This window comes from Danio rerio, chromosome 19 (genome assembly GCF_049306965.1).
Source record: "Danio rerio strain Tuebingen ecotype United States chromosome 19, GRCz12tu, whole genome shotgun sequence".
NCBI lineage: Eukaryota > Metazoa > Chordata > Actinopteri > Cypriniformes > Danionidae > Danio > Danio rerio.
In genome coordinates, this window is record NC_133194.1 from 5,415,001 (window position 1) to 5,439,223 (window position 24,223).

The 24,223-nt window shown below is 34.1% G+C and overlaps 1 protein-coding gene across 4 annotated transcripts in view; it reads right to left on the bottom strand.

Moving 5' to 3' along the window:
* Positions 1–24,223, bottom strand: part of khdrbs3 (KH domain containing, RNA binding, signal transduction associated 3) — a 218,123-nt gene that overhangs the window by 23,641 nt on the left and 170,259 nt on the right. For all 4 annotated transcript variants that reach the window (XR_012394869.1, XR_012394868.1, XR_012394867.1 and 1 more), the window contains exon 7: positions 19,479–19,561. Coding sequence is in view for 1 of the 4 variants with exons in the window: in XM_073931403.1 (XP_073787504.1) it covers positions 19,479–19,561 (83 nt within the window). In the remaining 3 variants the exon portion in view is untranslated. The remainder of the gene's footprint in view (positions 1–19,478; positions 19,562–24,223) is intronic.

Below are 24,223 nucleotides of genomic sequence, written 5' to 3' on the forward strand. Positions count from 1 at the left end.
AACCCTCCCATTAATCAATGGCATCCCTAGATTAGATGCAATTAAGTCCATATATCAATCATCCCAACTATACTACAATAACTCCTCCCCTTATTCCAATTATACTATCCTAACCATAACTCCTCCCCTTCTTCAAATCATACTACCATAACCGTAACTCCTCCCCTTATTCCAATTATACCTCCATAAACATAACTCCTCCCCTAATTCAAATCATACTACCGAAACCATAACTCTTCCTCTCATTCAAATCATGCTTCCATAACCGTTCCTCCTCTCCTTAGACCAACTACACTACCATTACCATAACTGCCCCCATTAAAATCATACTACCATAACTCCCCCTATATTCCAATTATACTACCATAACCATAATTCCCCCCCTTAGTTAAATTATACTATCATAACCATAACCCCCCTCCACATACTCCATTTATACTACCATAACCATAACTCCCCCCATATTCCAATTATACTACCATAACAATTACTCCTCCCCATTCAAATCATATTACCATAACTCCTCCTCATACTCTAATGATACTACCATAACTCCTCCTCATATTCCAGTTACACAAACCATAACCCTAACTCCTTCTTATATTCCAATTATACTACCATAACCGTAACTCCTCCCCTTAGTCCAACTATACTACCATAACTCCTCCCTTAGTTCGAATCATACTTCCATAACCAAACTCCTTCTTCTTCTTATAATTATACTACCATTACCATAACTCCTCCCCTCATTCAAATCATACTACCACAACTGTAACTCCTCCCCTTAGTCCAATTATACTACCATAAACATAACTCCTCCCCTTATTCAAATCATACTACCATAACCATAACTCCTCCACATATTCCAATTATACTACCATAACCATAACCCTCATACTTCAAGTATGCTACCATAACCATAACTTCCCCCATTCAAATTGCATTACCATAACTCCTCCTCATATTTTAATTATTACCATAACCTTAACTCCTCCCCTAATTCAAATCATACTACCATAACCCAACTCCCTCTTCTTATTACAATTATACTACCATAACCATAACTCCTCCCCTTATTCGAACCATACTACTATAAGTTTAAATCCTCCCCTTAGTCAAATTATACTACCATAACCATAACTCCTCCCCTTATTCAAACCATACTACCATAACTTTAAATCCTCCCCTTAGTCAAATTATACTACCATAACCATAACTCCTCCCCTTATTCAAACCATACTACCATAACTGTAACTCCTCACCTTAGTCCAATTATACTACCATAACCATAACTCCTCCCCTTATTCAAACCAAACTACCATAACTTTAACTCCTCCCCCTAGTCAAATTATACTACCATAACCATAACTCCTCTCCTTATTCAAACCATACTACCATAACTGTAACTCCTTACCTTAGTCCAATATATACAACCATAAACATAACTCCTCCCCTTTTTCAAATCATACTACCATAATGTAACTCCTCCCCATATTCCACTTATACTACCATAACCATAACCCTTCCTCATTTAAATCATACTACTATGACTCCAATTACACTCAGTACCATAACACCTCCCATTATTTCTCTCCGCTTATTCAAACCATACTGCCATAACCTGATCATACTGCCATACAAATTATATACCATAACTCGTCTCCTCATTCCAATCATTCATTCATCACAGCATTCACCATTCTCTGCAGATTCTCCACCACACACAAACTCGGGGATCGTGTGAAGGCCAGAAAAAAGAAAGTTTCATATCACACGTGTGATGAAATTCCCCCATTTCCACCGCGCATGAAGGTGGAATTGAAGAGACCTGCAGCTTTTGTGTTCAGTAATGCATCAGTCAACTTCACAACCTCTCGCACCACATACAGAAGCTCTCCTCTGAACACCAGGCATGGGTTCGAACCTAGTTAGACACCTTTAATTCCTTCCCTGACACATCGTCAATATTCCTCCTGGCCTTAATTTCAGCTCGCTCTCCTCCAGCGCCGCGTTTGTTCTGTTCTACTCAATTACCCTGCAGTCGAGGTGCAGCTTTAGCACAAATGATGATGCATTTAAGTCTCACACACACACACACAGTCCAATTCCCTCCAATTATCAACACACACGTGTAAACAGTGCAAACATGCTGTCAAATGAAGCACGCTCACCCAGAGGAATGTTTCACTCCTTAGAGAATACTTTAAGGGAGTTATCAGAGACAATTAGCGATATTAGCGTCAGGTATCAAGACTTTATGTAATCAGAAATAAAACATAAATAAGAAATAAACATAGTAAAGTATCAATATAATACAAAATACTTTCGAAAGAAGATTCGGTAGCACTTAAGAAAATAATGGCCTATGAACAAACAATAATACATTTATTAAAGGTGCTCTTCCACAATGCTAACCGCTTAGCATACATCTCTAAATCACAGTCCCTCCCCTGCCGTCTAGAGCCACGCCTCCTTAAATACGAGCACAGCAAAAGAACCCTCTGTCATGTGTTAAAAGCGACTAGTGCTTGTCTGGGGGCGTGCAAGCCAAACTGACATGCTATTTCACAGCAAATATTTAGAGTTGCGTGGTAAACAATATAGGGAGAGACTAGGCGGAATAGCGGTGTTTACTTGTGTTTTGTTGTTAAACTAATTAAAATCTACATTATCGATGCTGTTAAAGGTCCCTAATGAAACTGAAAATAGTCTTATCAATCTTTCATTGGAGGATTTTAGTGGCTGAACATTAACAACACTTACTTGCCTCCCTAAATTAGCCTCCGCATGTCAGGATCCAGCCCTTACAGCCCTGTCACTCCTGTCTGTGTTAAATGTCTCTTTGTTTGTTTTGTGTATTAGCACATGGTTGTCTCTTTTGTTGTGTTGGCCATGTGCTCCCCTTGTCCTGCCTCCTTGTTTTCCTATGCCTCGCCCCCTTGTTTAGTCCTTGTTTGGCTAATTATGTTCACCTGTTCCTCGTGCTATCTACTCCCTTTATATTGCGTTCATTTTCCACTTGTCTTTGCCGGTTCGTCATACTATCTTTTGTGTTCTTGTCGCTGATCTTGTTTAGTGCTTAATAGAGGTTTTTGATAGTGATGGGCAAAGAAACTATCGAAGAAAATGTGTCGAAGCTTCGAAACATTTCGAAACACCACTCTCCGGTGACACCTAGTGGTCATTTTATTTGTATTTCACTGAAACAGCTTCAGCAAAGAGCAGTTGAGCAAATTGAGGTATGAAACCCGACTTTGTAGCCTTGATTCAGCAAATGGTTAAGTCAAGCGGTCATCAATGGGTTCGAATCCAGACTGATACAGTTATTTTGAAATGCTTTAATACCAGTTGGTAATGCTTAGGTATTGTATCGTTTTGTTTCAACATTGCTCTGACATACGAATAAACACATTGTAAATAAATTTGTATTGTTTTGTTCATAAAACAGGGTTGTTGCTAGACCAGATACAGTTGTGGCCAGAAGTTAACAATAATTATTTATATTATTAATTAAATTTCCTATTGTATTTTATTAACGTCTATCCAAAACCTAAACCCATCACAGTACTGTAAAAATATGAATTATTGTTTTACAGTGTTACAAAAATGATTCTAAATTGATGGCATATCCGCAGCTGTATCCTATCTAGACTACACCATAAAACAGGAACATGATTAAAATACATAAAATCATGATTTTGGAGTATTTGGACTAGTCGGGATTCGAACCCAAAATAAATTTGAAGCACAATACCAATGTGCACACGCACGGTCCACTAGGCCATACAGGACCGAGTCATAAAAATGATCATGCCACTCAAATGCAAATTCTCCGGGTCTTGAAACGCCTCTGAAATGATCAATGCTTTGAATCGCTTTAGTCACGTGACCAAGTGTTTCGAAACACTTTAGTCACGTGACTTGGGTGTTTCGGATCATGCTTCGGTGCAGTGTTTCGAAACACATGCGCTTCGGGATCTCGACACTGTGTCGAAACGTCAGTTTCACGCCAGCCATCCCTAGTTTTTGACATAGTCTAGTTTTGTTTCTTTTGTCTAGCCTTAGTCTAGTACTAGTCTTTTTGATCTTTATATTAAATTCATTTATCCTTTTGATTCTGTTTGTTTATTTTTCTTCTTTCAGCAAGGTGGCTGTCATTTTCATTCTTTTATTTTGTTTCTAGTTTAAGACTAATTTTGAGTTTTCATTTTGCCATTTTTGTAATCCTCCATCCCAGTCTGGACCTAGTTTTTTGTTCGTTCTTTTTTTTTTTTAGTTCCTATTGTTGTGTTTTGCTTTCTGTTTTATTTCTAGCTATAGCTTATTTCGTTCGCCCTTTTGTGTCACGTTAGCGTGATCAAAACAGGAACAAAAACAAAAAGGTGCGGATCCAAGTGCAGATATTTATTTACAGTGAAACAACGAGGTGATCAAAATACAAAGTAACAAACAAATGACAAAACCAGAAACTAAAACAGAGACAAGGCTCAGAAACAATAACACTAGATTTAGGCGAAATTACAAAAACACGATCAGGAACAAAGAACTATGAATACAAAACTTACTGGATACTCGGACAAGGAAGACAATGTAGACAAACGACGCGATGACAAACTGTGGTGAAATGGTTGTATAAATGGTCCAGATAATCAACGGCAACACAAAACAGATGTGATGACAGGTCAGTGTAGGTGTTCCGGTGTGTGCGCGGGGCATGTATGAAAATGTAGTTCGTTCCTGGGACGCTGCAGTGCCTACAAGTCCTAGTGCACTACAGCGCCCTCAGGTGGTCACAGACGGATGTGACATTTTGTTTTAATTTTTAGTAGTTTTAATTAGTTCCTTGTTTGTTTCATTTTATTTCACGAGCTCTATTTTCCCCCTCCTAAATATTTATTTTGCTCTAGTTTTTTGCCTGCTCTTTTTCATTTTTTTGTCTTCCCAGCTGTCTAGTCCTGCTGTGTTGCTTGTCACTTGCCTCCTGATTCTTCGCTGGTTGTGGATCCCCTTGATTTGATGTTTCATCTGTTTGCCACCCCTGTCCCAAACCGGAGGTTCGGCTAGCTACTTATTGACTGCTTGGCCTGAAGTCTGGAATTTCCCCTTTCCCGACCAGCCTGTTTCACTTCCCATAAGACACTCCCCTCTGTATCATCCTGAAGTCCTGAGTCTCCTCCCCTCACCAGCCTGTTCTCCTGCCATCACCCTTCACTATTGTGTGGACTGTCCTTCTGCATTGCCTTATTTACCTCCTGTAAATAAACCTTGTGTTCTCCTGTCTATTCTGCGTTTGGGTCCTCCTTGCCAACCGTGACACCGGGTTTCCTCCGGGTGCTCCGGTTTCCCTCACAGTCCAAAGACATGCGGTACAGGTGAATTGGGTGGGCTAAATTGTGCGTAGTGTATGTGTGTGAATGAGTGTGTATGGGTGTTTCCCAGTGATGGGTTGCGGCTGGATGGGCATCCACTGCGTAAAACATATGCTGTATAAATTGGCAGTTCATTCCGCTGTGGCGACCCCTGATTATTAAAAGGACTATGCCAAAATGAAACAAATGAATGAATGAAAACGTCCGAGTGAATCATTTCACACTAGACAAAGCTAGAGTGTTTCCTCCGAGTCGGTCTCCTTCATTGACTTGATATTCACTTCGGCCCCTGCTCTCCGTCTCTGTCTGTCTCTCCGGTGTGGTTAAACAGATGGCGGGGGTTAAATCTGAATGATGTACTACATGTCCCAGGTGATCTCAGTGTTTCCTCCTTCTCTCGTCTTGTTTTCACAGCTGGTAAATCAGCAGCGGGGCATCTGTGAAGAGTCTCGCTGGTCTAATCTACTGCGAGAGGCTTATCGCTAATCACTAATTACTGCTTCATTCACTCAAAGACAACCAGTTTGGGTGAGGTTTAGAGGGCGAAAAAGGTGAATAAACATCACACGGCGTGCTAATTATGTTGTCCGTACACGGGTCGCAAAGTTTTCTTAAAGGAACGGTGGAAATGGGACACGTCTTTTTCAGGGAACATGCATGTAGACACGCTTTTAGATTGTTCGTTCATTATGAGATTGAAATTAAATGCATTTTTAGTTAAATAATGAATCTTTTTTTGCTTTTTTTGTCCTCGGTTGAGTGTTTTTCAGCTGCATGTTCAGTCACACATTTTGTATACACTGAATTGAAAGTGCAAATTTGTTCAGCTGAAGCCCTCTTGTATATATTTTTCTCAATTCTTTCAACACATTTCTAAACGTAATAGTTTTGATAGTTCATTTCTAATAACTGACTTCTTTAATCTTTGCCATGATGACAGCACATAATATTTGACTAGATATTTTTCAAGATATTACTATTCAGCTTAAAGTGACATTTAAAGATTCAAGAGACCCTGGAGTACTTTCTTTTGAGATTTTAACAGATTTGTGTGCATTGAGCATCAGTTAAAACAACGTTAGCACAAGCTTTAATTGAGGGGAAAACTGGATAATTTTGAGCTTTTGTCAGCTAATTGCACGGGTCGTATGGTTTTTTTTTTCTGCGTGTTTTTCTCTGCGATGCTGTCAGGGCTGTTACTTTCCAGAATGTAATATAATTATTTGTTTTTTATATATATACAGTTGAAGTCAGAATTATTAGCCCCGTTAAATTATTAGACCGCTTGTTTATTTTTTCCCCAATTTTCTGTTAAGGGAGGTAAGATTTTTTCAACACATTTCTAAACATAATAATTTTAATAACTCATTTCTAACAACTGATTTATTTTATCTTTGCCATGATGACTGTAAATAATATTTTAAATGATATTTTTAAGACACTTCTATACAGCTTAAAGTGACATTTAAAGGCTTAACTAGGTTAATTAAGTTAACTAGGCAGGTTAGGGGAATTGGGCAAGTTATTGTATAACAGTGGTTTGTTTTGTAGACTATCAAGAAAAAATATAGCTTAAAGAGGCTAATAATTTTGTCCCTAAAATGGTTCATAAAAAATTAAAAGCTGCTTTTATCCTAGCTGAAATAAAACAAATCGGACTTTCTCCAGAAGAAAAAATATTATCAGACATACTGTAAAAATGACCTTGCTCTGTTGAACACCATTTGGAAAATATTTAAAAAAGAATAAAAAAAATCGAAGGGGGCTAATAATTCTGACTTCAACTGTATATATAAATCAGGCCTGTAGTAGGGGGGGATCGGGTGCTCGACCCCCCTGCTAAAAAAGTCCCGAATTTGGTCCTTATATGAGCTCATTTTTGACAGTCTGCCATTATAAATTGAAAGTAACCAATATGATGAAATCTTATAAGACAAATTCAATTATTATTATTTAAATGGACAAGATCTGACTGAGAAAAGTAGATTTTTTTATGATAGATGATAATAAATTTGCATCGAAAAAAATAAGTATTTTTCATGCTTCTAAAATTCTAATCTCATTACATTATTCATAAAACAATAATAACTTACAGTTTAAATGCACATTTGTAAACAAGCACTGACAAAAAAAATATTTTTGTTATAACAAAAAATGTAGTAATGACAAGCCATCCGACAAGCAAATCCAGCAAAAATTAGTGCTTAGAAAAATCACTAAAACACAGTATTTGAACTTCATAATTAAATAGAAAATAAGGGAAATAACTGCAAAAAGATCTACTTCTACCTTTTAAGAGGCTGGCCTGTAAATATTATATATATATATATATATATATATATATATATATATATATATATATATATATATATATATATATATATATATATATATATATATATATATATATATATATATATATATATACATACATACATATAATAATTTTATAATAATAATTATAATTATTAATAATTACTAATAATTTTAACTTAATATGTATGTGTGTGTGTTTGTGTGTATTTATATATATATATATATATATATATATATATATATATATATATATATATATATATATATATATGTATATATATATATACAGTATATATATATATATATATATATATATATATATATATATATATATATATATATATATATATACATACATATATATACACATACATATATATATATATATATATATATATATATATATATATATATATATATATATATATATATATATATATATATATATATATATATACACACACAAACACACACACATACATATTAAGTTAAAATTATTAGCCCACTTGTTTATTTATTCCCTTAATTTCTATTTAATGGAAATAAGATTTTTTTCAACACATTTGTGAACATAATTTTAATAACTCGTCTCTAATAACAGATTTATTTTATCTTTGCCATAATGACAGATAATGAAATAATACTTGATTAGATATATTTCAAGACACTTCTATACAGCTTAAAGTGACATTTAAACTAGGTTAATTAGGTTAACTAGGCAGTTTAGAGTAATTAGGCAAGTTTTTGTATAACAATGGTTTGTTCATTAAACTATCGAAAAAATATATTGTTTAAAGGGCTAATAATTGTGTCCTTAAAATGGCTTTTAAATATTAAAAACTGCTTTTATTCTAGCCAAAATAAAACAAATAAAACTTTCTCCAGAAGAAAAAATATTATCAGACATACTGTGAAAATTTCCTTGCTCTGTTAAACATCATTTGGTAAACTTTGAAAAAAAAATAATGGGAGGCTAATAATTGTGACTTGAACTGTAGAGCATGCTTTCTGATTGTTCGTTCATGATGAGATTGAAATTAAATCCATTTTTTACAGTCTAAAAATGGACCCGGCAGGTCTTTTCCTGCTCTTTTGTCCTCAGTTGAGCGTTTTCCGGCTGCATTTTCAGTCATAAATGCTGTATACACTAAATCCCGAGTGCAAATATGTATGTGTGTGTGTGTGTGTGTGTGTCCCGTTTAATGGCTTTCTCGAATAAAAGAGAAAATGTAATTTTCAAGACTCAAATACAAGCATAACATCCTGTTCTTCATAAATTACAGTATGTCTCCTGTCTCTTCGAACAGGCTACAGGCTAAATCGTGCTCTGCGAATGCTTGCGGACGCAGATGAGACTCTTCACTGTGTTATTTTGGAAGAAAATGAATCTAATTTTGGGTTGTGACAGATTTGGTGCCTCTCTAACAGAACTGAACAGAACCAAAGGTCCATAGAGATGGAAGCAGAAGACACCAACCCTGGAAAACGGAGCTGAATTGAGTTAAAAATATCAGCCTGTCTGTCTGAGGAAGCTTAGAGAAAGTAGGACAGAGGACAGAACGTGTGAGTAAAAGTAAAAGGTGAATGTATACAGGTGTAGAGGAGAGAAAAGTATGTCTGAGACTAAACACACTCTTTATCAAGTGTACAATGTTTTTTTTTTCCCGTTCTAGATTTATAGGATCAAAAGAAGAAAAAAAACAGTGATGTACATTTCTAGAATTGTAGAACTATGCAACCCGGACTCATTGTGGAAACGTAGCCCCGCAGATGTTTCTGGAGACTGCGAAATACGTCCCGGGAAGTACGTATTCAAGCAGTTTTTGTTTTCGCGAATTCGAGAACCTAGTGTGCACGCTTTTTCGTGTCTCGGACGCCTCTCGGGAGCGTGCGCCATTCGCGACCGCGCTGTTCTCGCGTGAAAAGCCACTGTTGAGCGGCCTTCCAACTGTCTGACTGGCTGATCGATCGATGAAAATTATACATTTTATAAATGAAAGTTTTCATTATTATTATAGTAGTGCATATATATGCCCACAGGACAGGATTTGCTAAGAAACTGGGATTAAAATTATATGTATTTGTTTCATTAAACATCATTTTTGAACATTAATTGATAACGTAAATATATTAATATATATATTCAAATGTTAGAACTTAAAATAACAGGTTATAATTCTGCCATTTCAACAAAGAAGCACGGCAGAATCCGACCAGATCAAACAAAAATATAAAGAACTCACATAGATCAAAATTAATATTTGTAAAATAGTTATTGAGGAATTAGAATTATAATAATAGTAATACTAAAATTCTACAAGAGTAAAGAATATTTCTAAAACCATACCATGATCAAAATAGAAAAATTTCATTAACATTGCACTAAAATTAACAAAAAAATTAAAAAAAATTAACACAAAATTAACTTACAGTTAAAGTCAGAACTGTTAGCCCCCCTTTTGATTTTTTTTCTTTTTTTAAATATTTCCCAAATTATGTTTAACAGATCAAGGAAATTTTCAGAGTATGTCTGATAATATTTTTTCATCTTATTTGTTGTATTTCGGCTAGAATTAAAAGCAGTTTTTATTTTTTTAAACACTATTTTAAGGGCAAAATTATTAGCCCCTTTAAGCAAATTTTTTTTCGCTAGTCTACAGATAAAACGACCATTATTCAAAACCTAATTACCCTAACCTGCCTAGTTAACCTAAATAACTTAGTTAAGCCTTTAAATGTCACTTTAAGCTGTATAGAAGTGTCTTGAAAAATATCTAGTCAAATATTATTTACTGTCATAATGGCAAAGATAAAATAAATCAGTTATTAGAAATAAATTATTAAAACAATCATGTTTAGAAATGTGTTGAAAAAAATCTGCTCTCCGTTAAACAGAAATTGGGGAAAAATATAAACAGGGAGCTAATAATTCAGGGGGGCTATTAATTCTGACTTCTGTAAATGTACTCATTGTACTCATAATTATTACCTCTGACGTACTTAAGATTCACTCAAATGTATTTATAATTCTCTTATGTGCTTAAGATTTACTTACAAAGATATCACAATTCACTCAAATGCAATCAGGATTTCTGTACTAAAGATGTAGTCAAATATATTCATTAATGACTAAAAAAAGTATTCAAAGTTCTCTCAAACATACTCAAGTTACTTAAATCTATTCAACTTTCCTTAAAATGTACTAAAAATGTGCTTACGATTTACTAAAATGTACACAGGATTGACTCAAATGTACTCATTATTCAGTCACATACATACACATATTTCTCAAATCTATTCAACACCACACTCAAATGCACTCAATATTTCTTAAAATAGTCAAGATGTAGCCGTGAATGTACTACAAATTTACTCAGTTTCCATTCAGGATGCCCAAAGTTGTACTCAAGATTTATTCAAGTCTACTCAAGATTCTTTTAAATGTACTGCAACAAATCAGATTGATTAACAATTCACCCAAAGCCATCCCTTTTAAATGTATTCAAAATGTGTGCTCTTACACTTCTCTGATACAGTATGTGCTTAAAGTTTACTTTAAAGTATAGAAAAAAAAACTGTAAATGTTTAATGACATACAGCATATTCAGTTCTTTTTCAACGTACAATTGGATAAATAAAACACATTTGAAGCTAATAACTTTAAAGTGGTGCTACAATCCCTATAGCAAGAATTAAATGGTACGAAGTGTTTGCAAACACCAATTACTCAATCGAGTTTATTTGCACCGCAGCAGCCTACAAAACAACAGTAGCCTTACAAAACCCTCCGAGAACAAGCCAAAGGCGACAGTGGCGAGAAAGAGGGAAAAAAAAAATCAATCAATCAATCTCCTAAGAGGGAATTTCTAATCAGCCGCTGCTATAATTGCTCTTTTCCCCCTCTAAATCTCAACTCTCGGAGTAGTGTCTCCTGAAGCAGTGCTAACCTTTGAAAAGAAGCAGTCTCAGAACTCACTGCGCTGACATTTTACAAAACAAACTGCTCTGCGGAGGACTATAGCCGCTCTGACATTCAGTGTGTGTGTGTGTGTGTGTGTTATGTGGGCCATATGGCACTCTATGGCACTGTGAAGGTGGTGACAAGCAGTTTAAATGCTGTCAGACACTCTCACGCACCCTTGAGCACGTCCACAGGGAACACTGAGTGCACACATGCCTGTATCCAGACCACAGGTGACACATCCGGGAGAATCACATAGACTTTTTTTTTTGTCAAAAGCCATAACTTCTGGCCTCTGACCCTTTTAATGCTGCGGTGAGATAAAGCTGGAACCTTGGTGAACATCTGACTGACTTTGAGTGCTTTTTTGTACGGGTAACACTGAAGTGTTCAACCCAGGTTCATTGGAAATATGTGTCCAGTGCTACATTTTTGAGAACTGACAAATATGTATCCTGTACTACGTTTTTGTTTTCACAAATCCATCAGAGGGTGCAGTGTATTCCAACCCCAACCCTAATCTCAAATACAGCAGAGGGGAACGTTTTCTCATACTTGCTATTTCTCGTAAATCCACCAGGGGCCGCTATGGATATTTTTGAAAATCTCGACATCTATCTCGCACATGTCTGTGAGAGAAGTTGGTCGGCATGCATAATATATCAGCTTGATATCGACTGATCCACACACCCAGCCTGATCTCATGAGGAAGCGTAACTATTTTACATTTTGTCCGTTTAGTGGCTAATTCGTAAAAATTCAGTCGTATGAAAATGTAGAATTTTAAAAAGGAGGCCCACCCCTAAACCCAACATTCATTGGGGGACGAGCAAATCATTCTAAATTGTACAAATAAGACCGTACAAATTCATCTAAATTAAGCTGCGGTCACACTACAGTTTGAGCATGCGAAATTCTGTCGCCGCTGCGAAAAGGGGTGGGATTAAACAAGATGATTAGACATTAAAAAAGCGAGCGATTGGTCCATATTTAAAAAATTTTGTCTAGAGAAGTCATATTTTGATCTTCAGTTGGTCTCACACAATCATGTGATGCAATTCCGCAGGTCAGAGTTCACCAAATTTAACATTCTAATGCAGTGAACAGCGAAACTTGTCTCAGCTACCAATTGCCATGAGATTGTGTTGACACACCACTTCCTTAAACCCAATCAATAGTGTTTACAAAAGCAAACTACAACAGAGAAGCCAACGTAGGCTGTGTGCTGCTACCGCAACCTCACACTCCTTTTATGGGTTTTATTTTCTCTGGTTTTTGAAATCGTCCTTCACAAGATACGAAGCCCAGTCTGCTCCGCTTTGCATCCCAAGTCTACAACCATTCATGGTGACTGGTGAGTTACCGAGCAAACAAGTCACACTGAAAAAGCCGTCGATATGGTGGTAAGCATTCAGCAGTGCCGCTCATTTTGCACACAAAATACAGCCATATGTACCAACAAGCATATATTTGTCAGTTCTCAAAAATGTAACACTGGGCACTTTTCCTAATATGCCTGTGTTGGGATCCAGATGCCATGATGACCCACGCATCAGACAAATTCCAAAAAAATCATGTTTTGTGGGGGGAGGAGATTATGTTGCCAGAATGATTTAAGAATAGAGAAATAAACAGCTATCGTTAAAAAAATGTAAACCACTTGACCATTTTTATTTATCTATTCATCTATATATATATTTGGATTTATGCCATCAATATGTACAGTACAGTGTAATGTAAAAATGAACAACCGTAAATTGTCCTTTCCTGAAATCCCTGCATGAAAAAAGATCCTTTTTTAGACACACAGACAGACAGATAAAATGATAGATAGAAGAAATGAAAGAACAACAGATGGATGGATGGATGGATGGATGGATGGATGGATGGTTGGATGGATGGATGGATGGATGGATGGATGGATGGATGGATGGATGGATGGATAGAACAAATGACAGACAGACAGACACACACACACACACAGAGACAGACAGATAGATAGACAGATACAGATAGATGGATAGATAGATAGATAGATAGATAGATAGATAGATAGATAGATAGATAGATAGATAGATAGATAGATAGATAGATAGATAGATAGATAGATAGATAGATAGATAGATAGATAGATAGATAGATAGATAGAATAAATGAAAGAACGATGGATGGATGGATGGATGGATGGATGGATGAATGGATGGATGGATGGATGGATGGATGGATGGATGGATGGATGATAGAGAAAAAAAGGATTTGAGCAGAATATGAGAACTGACACTTGGCTTGTGGTGTGAACAAAAAGACATGATGCTGGATCGCGAACAGTGATGAGATGTGACAGTCTCTTCAGGTCAACTTCACCACTCCATTTCTATCAGTTAACACAGTGGTGTCCAAACTCAGTCCTGGAGGGCCGGTGTCCTGCATAGTTTAGCTCCAACTTCCTTCAACACACCTTCCTGTAAGTTTCTAGTATACCTAGAAAGAGCTTGACTAGCTGGTTCAGGTGAGTTTAATTGGGGTTGGAACTTAAATATGCAGGACACCGGCTCTCCAGAGCACCCCTGAGTTAACAGCCTCTTCCCGAACTCAAACTCTTTTTCCCAAGCTTTATTTGAACTGATTCGCTTTTACTAATTAATGAGAAGCCTTTCGTCCAAGTCTATGTGCACTTCATTATACTGCAGGTTTCTGTGTTCTTTGATTCATAAAACATCATCTGGGTGTTACTGAGCTGTGGTCGATTTCCTCATACCTCAGTCTTTTGATCTTGTAATATGTAATCCCGGGATATGTAAACCAGCTTTTCTTTTAATCATAGAATGTGCGTTGATCTTGAGGTGATTTACCTTGCACCAACTATATCAAACACACACCAGGCCTGGTCTCAGATCAGCATTTGGAACATATCGTTTAGGATTAAGCTCAACGAATATGCATTTGACGTCAAAATCATTAGCTCTCATGTGAAATTTCATTTCTTTTTCAAATATTTTCAAAGTATGTCAGCGTGATGGCTCAGTTTTTAGCACTGTTGCCTCACAGCAAGAAGATCACTGGTTCGAGTCCCGGCTGGGCCAGTTGGCATTTCAGTGTAGAGTTTGCATGTTCTCCCCGTGTTGGCATGGGTTTCCTCCGGGTGCTCCGGTTTTCCCCACAGTCCAAACACATGCACTATAGGTGAATTGGATAAACTACACTGGTCGTAGTGTATGAGTGTGTATGGGTGTTTCCCAATACTGGGTTGCGGCTGGAAGGGCATGCTCTGCGTAAAATATATGCCGAAATAGTTGTCAATTTTAGGGATTTTTAAGAGATTTTCACAGTATTTTCTATAATATTTTGTTCTTCTGGAGAAAGAGCTGTTTTCTTTGTTTGGTTAGATTAAACAATTTTGAGGTCAATATTATTCAAGAGATCACAGGACCAGCTGTGATCAATCATAAGTATGTGATCCTCTCGAAATTAGTTTAGAAATCACACTTAGCTACTGTAATAATAAAAAAAAATGGCTATAGAAAAATATACTGTTTTTCAGTAATTTTCCTAATAGTCCTAACTTGTCTGCACTGCAACAATGTTTTTCATTCATTCATTCATTCATTCATTTTCTTGTCTGCTTAGTCCCTTTATTAATCTGGGGTTGCTACAGCGGAATGAACCGCCAACTTATCCAGTATGTTTTTGTTGTTTTTTTTTACAAAGCGGATGCCCTTCCAGCTGCAACCCATCTCTGGGAAAAAAAATGTTTTTCCTACTTAGATTTTTGGCCTTATTTGTAATAAAAATATCGAAAAATTCTTAAATTAAGTAAGCATTTTCTAGACAAGCAAAGAAATTCTTTTTAAAAGAAATAATATGCCAAAATTAAGTGAGTTTATCCTTAAAACAAGCAAAATAACCTGCCAACGGGGTAGGCAAATTAATCTTGTTTTTCCTTTTGACATAAGATTATTTTGCTTAACCCTATTGGAACCTGCATGGACCCAAGATTCTCACAGAAATCTGTAGAGTTTTGCCATTCCAGATGAATTTATTAATAAGGGATTTGAGTCATTGCAGAGATGTATGGATGCAGTCCTCCAAGCTCATGGGAGTCATACACAATATTAACTCTTTTTCCACTGCAACATGACTTTTTATTCTATACTGGACATTATTTCTGTTAAGTGACGAGACTTTTGTCTAAGCAAAGTCAGACCTTACTGTCCTAATTAAATAATTAAAAATCAAGGCATGATCATTTTTTATTTTGGTCAAATAAGAGTAATCTAGAGGCCTTTGCCTTTCATATAAGCCACTTTTGATACCAAATGATCAACTAGAAGTCAAGTTATTATTTGTTGTTCGACTTTTGCCAGGTAGTGTATATATAAAAAATAAAAATAAAAATAAAAATAAAAATAAATAAATAAATAAATAAATAAATAAATAAATAAATAAATACACAATTAAATAAAAGAATGAATAAATAATAGCCTGGGTTGATAAAATAAAATAAAAACTGTAAGCACTAACAGTTCCTCTGTATAATTACCACTTCTGGTGTGTATTGCCTCTTCTTTTTGAATCGCTGAATACCTCAATTGTAAGTCGCTTTGGACAAAATCATCTTCTAAATGACTAACTGTAAATTAGGTATAAAAACTATCATGTTTAAAAATATATATTTAGCAAAAAAACTCTCCATTAAACAACACTATTTCTTAAAAGAACACAATTTTACAGAAGTCATCCATTTGACTTCAACTGTATGAAGGGTCTGATTTTTTTACACAACCTACAGGTGTACGTAATGATCTATAATAATGTACATCATGCATTATGCGCTCTTGCTTGACATTCATTCAGGGTAGAAGATGGTTTTATAATTGCCATCAATTGTAGAAAAGCCAACTTTTTGAATTTAAATGAAAGCAATTGGAAGGAGATGAGGACTCTCAGTTCTGCTTTTGAAACTGGGAACAGTCTATAAAATGTCAATGTTCCTCTATAGCTCAAATAGAGGACGACGCTAACAATGCTAAGGTCATGTGTTCAATGGAAGGAATGCAGTGATAATCATTTGTATAAAAGCTTAAGAGAACCTGGAAACTTAAAATCATATTGTCTATATATCGATAGGTTTTAGATTCTGTTGTGCATCATTCACATGTATGAATTAGCACTTTTATTATTGGCTTGATGGAATGATTCAAACTGAATAAGGTTTTATAAGAATTCAGTCCTATATTTCTAATATAATCTTTAAATCCACTGATAAGCTATTTTAAAAGGCAAGAACGTGTCAACTGAATCTAAAACGACCTGATTTGTTTATAAAATCTTCCCCTAGGTGTGTTTCCATTCATTTATTTGTATTCATATTCATTATTTTTAGGATATCACATTAAAAACTATTGAAATTAAACACCAAAAACATTTGCTCAATTAAGTCCGATCACTTCTTGATCTAATAGAAAGCGGAAAATACATTTCCCCGGATCACACAAGCAGCCTAACAGTGTGTTTTGCTGGCATATTTTTGATAATAGCCAAAACATACATTGTGTTAGTCAACATTTTAGATTTTTTTAAATGCCAAAATCACTTGGATATTAAGTAAAGATCATGTTTTACAAGAAAACTATTCCAAAACTATACAAGTTCCAGATATAAATGTATCAAACTCAGCCGTAGAGTATGTTTAGCTTGTATATTTGTGGAAATAGCCATAAAATGCATTGTATTATTCAACATAACTAATTCTTTTAATGCCAAAAATCATTTGGATTTTAAGTAAAGATCCTGTTTTGTCAGAAAACTCTTTGTATTTTGTCAAATCTTCAACCATACATGTAAATTAAAATCAGCCTTACAGTATGTTCTACTGGTATATTTGTGGTAAAAGGCCAAAAATACATTGCATTAGTCAAAATTAAAAAAAAAAATTTTAAAGCCAAAATCACTTGAATATGAAGTAAAGATCATCTTCCATCAGAAAACTCTTTGTATTTTGTAAAATCTCGAACCATAAATATATCAAAATCAGCCTTACAGTATGCTTTTCTGGTATGTTTGTGTTCTGGTATGTTTTGTATTAGTCAAAACTATCAATTCTTTAATGTCAAAATCACCTAAATATGAAATGAAGATAATGTTCCATCAGAAACTTTTTGTATTTTGTAAAATTAACAAACATAAATTTATCAAGACCCGCCTTACAGTATGTTTTGCTTGTATATTTGTGAATACAGCCAAAAAATACACTGCATTAGTCAACATTACTGATTTTTTAATGCCAAAAATCATTTGAATTCAAAGTTAAGATCATGTTCTGTCAGAAAACTCCTTCAATTTTTGTCAAATCTTTGACCATGAATATATCAAAACCAGCCTTACAGTACGTTCCACTGTATATTTGTGGTAAAAGCCAAAAAATACATTATATTAGTCAAAAGGATAGTTTTTTTTATGCCAAAATCACTTGAATATGAAGTAAAGATTATCTTCCACTCTTTGTATTTTGTAAAATCTTCAACCATAAATGTATCAAAACCAGCCTTACAATATGTTAGGCTGCTGCTATATTTGTGGTAATAGCCCCCCAAAAATACATCGTATTAGTCAAAATTATAAATTTTTTACGACTGAAATGCCAAAAAGATGGCGCTTGTCACTTCAGGCCAGAATTACAACACACACGCGAAAATGAGTGCCGTATAGCAGCTGTGAGGAGATTGTAAATTAAAAAGGATGAAAGGCTATCGCCAGAGTGGCTTTTTGGTTTCTTTTCTTGTGCGTCCCTGCCACTAGCTCCCCATCTAAAAGATTTTTTTTATTTTAGTGGTCATGTAGTCATTGAACAGTTTGTAATGTTGCAATATGTATTTGAATAATGATGGTTAGTTTCTTTATCTAAAAGCTCAGATCTGATTATAATATTTCTTTTGTGTACAGAGTTTGAGGTGTACTGTATCATTATTATTCACACCTTTAACTTTGCTTTGATTGTTCAGTATTTACGCTTCACCATTGCACACACTTAAGAGTTTAAGAGTCTCTTTAACACTTATATTGAATTTATTATAAAGAGATCCGATATTTTGTTAAAATATTTTAGTTTTTGACTATTAAAAGTATTTGCCTTGGTATTGTTGGTAATTTAAAATAAAGTGATTAAAAACCCTAATATTTTTTAATTTATTGTTACAAATATTTAATATTTATCGATACCGTATTATATTAAACATTATATCGTGATAATATTTTTTTTTTGCAATATTGTCCAGCACTACTTTGAATCCCAAGTAGCTATTGGTAGATCATGACAACTGACCCTGCCTTACAAAACTGCCTGTGCTCTTGCAGAGACTGAGGTGGGATAAAGGAGTGATTCATTAGCGTGACAGTCCACTTCTCTCTTTCAGACTCTCAAAGCTGCTTCCTACATTAGCCTGAATGATTTCCAATGCAGTGAAGCTTCAGTCCAGCCCTGTGTGGACCTACACAATCTCTGCAGCTCGATACAGAGAGGTGAGCACTGACCTACATTGTAAATAAACTCTCTGGGTCTGATATAACCTCACATCCGCACACAAAGACTGATGCCCTTTACACTGACAGCGGACTGGACAACACATACACGCACACACATGCACTTACACATACTCATGCTCACGCACACACACATATGGTGCTTTCCATGGACTCTCCTTAGGCACAATGTATTTTATAAAGTAAAACTGCTAACCAAACCCTCACAGAAAAAAAGGCAAATTTTGAATGTCAAAAGACCATATAAGTATGATTATGATAAATCACCAAAACCAGTAAACACACACACTCACTTCTGTGCCTGATTGTTGTAGTTGTTGTCATACGAGTCGTAGCCCTGGTCATCGTAGGCTGTTCCGTATCCATCATCGTATTCCTGCGGGAAAGGAAAAGCATTCTGTAAACTTCCACGTCAATGATTCAAAGACTCGAGAACCAAACAGTTTCATCCTTGAATGAATCAGTGGAACAAATCAGTTGACTTAAAGATTCAAGGACTCACTTTAAAAGAGTCAGTTGTTTTGTTCCTGAATGAATCAGTGCTTTTTGGAACAAATAGGTTGCTTTAAAGATTCAAGGACTCACTATAAAAGAGTCAGTTGTTTTCTTCATGAACGAATCAGTGCTTTTTGGAACAAATCGGTTGCTTTAAAGATTCAAGGACTCACTTTAAAAGAGTCAGTTGTTTTGTTCTTGAATAAATCAGTGCTTTTTGGAACAAATTGGTTGCTTTAAAGATTCAAGGACTCACTTTAAAAGAGTCAGTTGTTTTGTTCCTGAATGAATCAGTGCTTTTTGGAACAAATCGGTTGCTATAAAGATTCAAGGACTCACTTTAAAAGAGTCAGTTATTTTCTTCATGAAATTATTCAGTGTTTTTGGAACAAATCGGTTGCTTTAAAGATTCAAGGACTCACTTTAAAAGAGTCAGTTGTTTTGTTCCTGAATAAATCAGTATTTTTTGGAACAAATCGGTTGCTTTAAAGAATTAAGGACTCACTTTAAAAGAGTCAGTTGTTTTCTTCATGAATAAATCAGTATTTTTTGGAACAAATCGGTTGCTTTAAAGAATCAAGGACTCACTTTAAAAGAGTCAGTTGTTTTATTTATGAATGAATCAGTGTTTTTGGAACAAATCTGTTGCTTTAAAGATTCACAGGCTCACTTCAAAAGAGTCAGTTGTTTTATTTATGAATGAATCAGTGTTTTTCTTTAACAAATCGGTTGTAATAAAGATTTAAAGACTCTCGTTAAAAGAGCCAGTGGTCTTATTCCATTATGAATCAGTGTTTTTGGAACAAATCAGTTGCTTGAAAAATTCAAGGACTCACTTTAAAACAGTCTGTTGTTTTATTTGTGAATGAATCAGTGTTTTTGGAACAAATCAGTTGCTTGAAAAATTCAAGGACTCACTTTAAAACAGTCTGTTGTTTTATTTGTGAATGAATCAGTGTTTTTGGAACAAATCAGTTGCTTGAAAAATTCAAGGACTCACTTTAAATGAGTCAGTTGTTTTGTTTATGAATGAATCATTTTTTTATCAGTTGGTTTAAAGATTCAAGGACTGACTTTAAAAGAATCAGTTGTTTTGTTCATGAATGAATCAGTGTTTTTGGAACAAATCGGTTGCTAGAAATATTTAAAGACTCACTTCAAAAGAATCAGTTGTTTTATTCATGAATGAATCAGTGTTTTTGGAACAAATCGGTTACTTTAAAAATTCAAGGACTCACTTGAAAAGAGTCAGTTGTTTTTTTCATGAACGTATGAGTGTTTTGATCAAACTGGCTCATTAAACGATTCTATAATTCATTCACAAAAAACAGTAAATAGTTTTATTACTGAGTGAATCAATGTTTTCAATGAATCAGTTGACTAAAAAAACATTTAATAAATGTTTTCCTATTGTATGTTTCAGTGTTTTATATTGGACTAAAAGATTCAGTGACTCACTCATAAAACGAGTAATTTCAACAAATTGCTTGATTGAATGCTTAATTGATTCATTCATTGATAGATTCATTGAGTGATTAATGTATTCATTTATTCAGTGTTTGACTGACCAACTGACTGACTGACCGATTCTGTAATCTGTTGAAAACATTCTTACACTTAAAGACAATATAAACAATGTCTTAAATTTATATTTTTAAACAAACTAGTTAAAGTAAATAATTCAAACACTAATAAAACCACAAATATTTTAGACAAATCAATTAATTAAATGACTTAATGAATCACTTGACTGAACGACTCACTAATAAAACATTTGATTCACTAAAGCAATTAATTTTAATAAACAAATAGTTTGATAAATAAGCAATAAACTTTCAACTCAAAGTCATTCTCTTGTTTAGTTACAGTATAAATCTGTGTTTTGACAAAATATTTTGACTGAACGATTCAATTCACATAGTCATGTTCACTAACTACACTGTAAAAAGTGATTAGTAACGTTTTGATACGTTTTGAGTGTATATAATGCGGCCTGACAGACAATCTCTACAGGACATCCCGCATTTCACAATGCAGGGTCAAGAGATCTGCTTTAATGATGAAGCATTTCCAGCCATCCTGTCTCCACACACACACTCCCAAACTCTAGTAGAGGTTAATCTACTCCGCTGAACCCGGCCGACATTAATACTCCATGCCTCCAGAGCAGAAAATAGCAGAGACCGCAGATAAAAACCGAAAAGCTGCTCTTCGCTTAAATGAAAGGTTGCGAAAGTGCTTCATTAAGTCGAGAGCTGATACGATTTTGACACTGTAATTAACATTGCATAATAACCCTTTAAGTGTGTATAATGAAACTTCATGGGGGTTAATATCTAATGTAGCTATTATTGCGACACATCGCAGATTGCTTTATGACACGCGTGGCTTTGTGGCCCGCTGTCAGATGTCACCCAGCTCAATGTGATGCGTTTATGAGGACTAATGAAAAGTGTCAGCGGAGGTCAGAAAAACAAGCTGCAACTTTGTAGAAAGGAGAGTTTTTTTGCAGGCCAGCACAAGCGTTTCACATTGTTTCTGTGATGATTGCAGACGGAAAACTTGCTAATTTAATTTGAATGAAGTAAAATGTGTGAGGAAAAGAATATTACACTGTAAGAATATTTTTTAAATGTGGACACAATACATATTAGGTCAATTAATGACTTCCAAATAATTATCCCAAACAATAAGATGCACTGTGGTAATCACAACTTAAGGTTTTCTGTTAAAATGGAGAAGTCTATTTACCAAAAGATTATTCAATTGTGCTCGCTCATGTTAGAATCATCCTACATTCCTTCACTGACATTATTCTCAAAAATGTTTGCTTTGTTAAAAATAACAGCATTTTAATTTAAATAATTGTTGTCCTATATTATACAATATTAATAACAGTTCTGACCAAATAAATGCATCCTTGCAACGTAAAAGGTTTCATTTTTAATTCAAACTAATCATAGAAACACCAACCTAATGAACGTGACTTTGAGCAATGTAAAGTGATTATGAGCAATATATAAATATTATTGTCGGTCAAAATGCTAAAATATTAAGGATACAAGAAAATCTACCGATTACCAAAACTAGCAAAACTGCAATAGTTAGATAGATAGTGTCATAAAATTGTATAAAATAACAAAAATATAATGTATAATATTATAATATATAAATAAAATAAAAATGGGTACTACATTCAGGAATAATGCATCGCTAGATTTTTTTTTTAATAAATCAAAAACAAATCAAAATAAACTAAAAACAGCAAAGATGCAATAGTTAAAAAATTAAATTAAATTTAAAAATAAAATAAGAATAAATTGAAATGTTAATAAAATAAAAAATCGAATCAAATATAAAAAATAAAATAAATATTAAAATAAAATAAAAATAAAATAAAATGTAAAATAAAAAATTTATAAAATATAAAAAAATTTAATATAAAACAAAATAAAAATAAAATAAAATGTTAAATAAAACAAAAAAATCTAATCAAATATAAAAAATAAAATTAAACATAAAAACAAAATTAAAATCAAATAAAATAAACTTTTAAATAAAATAATTTAAAAATTAAAAAATCTAATCAAACATAAAAATTAAATACAATTAAAATAAAATAAATATTAAATAAAATAAAAATATATAATCAATTATAAAGAAATGTAATTAAATAAAAAAATGAATTTAAAATAAAAAATAAAATGTTGAGTAAAATAAAAATATAATCAAATATAGAAGATAAAATTAAATATAAAAAAATTAAATTAAAATTAAAAAAAACTTTTAAAAATTTTTAAAATTTAAAAATCTTATCAAACATAAAAATTACATAAAATTTTAAATAAAATGTAAATGTAAAAAAATATAATAGAATAAAATAAAAACTAATACTACATTTAGAAATAATCCATTGTTAGAAACTTTTTTAAGAAACAAAAATAAAAAGAAACTAAAAAAACGGCAAAAAATGTTGAATAGTGTAATAGAACAAAAGAAAATGGATCCTACATTCAGGAATAATGCATTGTAGAAACCTTTTTATAAACAAAAATCTCCTAGATGATGTCATCAAGCCCCTCCCTTCCAACCACCTGCCCTTTATTTAAACCATCCAATCAATTTCTGATACATAAAATCCAGCTCCTCCCTACTTAGTATCATGTCTCTCTCAGAAACGTTTCATTCCCTTCCAGAAAAACTCAGCCCACCTACACAGTCAGATCATCTCAAACGTTCTCACAGAAGTCAAACATCAAAGCCCAGTTCTGCTGTTCTCCTCTTCATTTCGGATAAACGTCCTCCGCAGAAAGGCTCTGACCCCTGGTGACAGTTCCAACACATCCGGCCCCAAATCCATCTGCCCTCAATTCACATTCGCGAAATCCTCCTCAGCCACCAAAACAAAGACAGAAAACCCTCTCATCACAGACCCCCGCATTACTGTCCGATCAGAGGAAGCCGTCACTGTTTCATCTCTAATCCACAAGCAAAGTGGCATTTACACTCAGATTTATAATGAAGTTTACTTGAAGAAATGCAA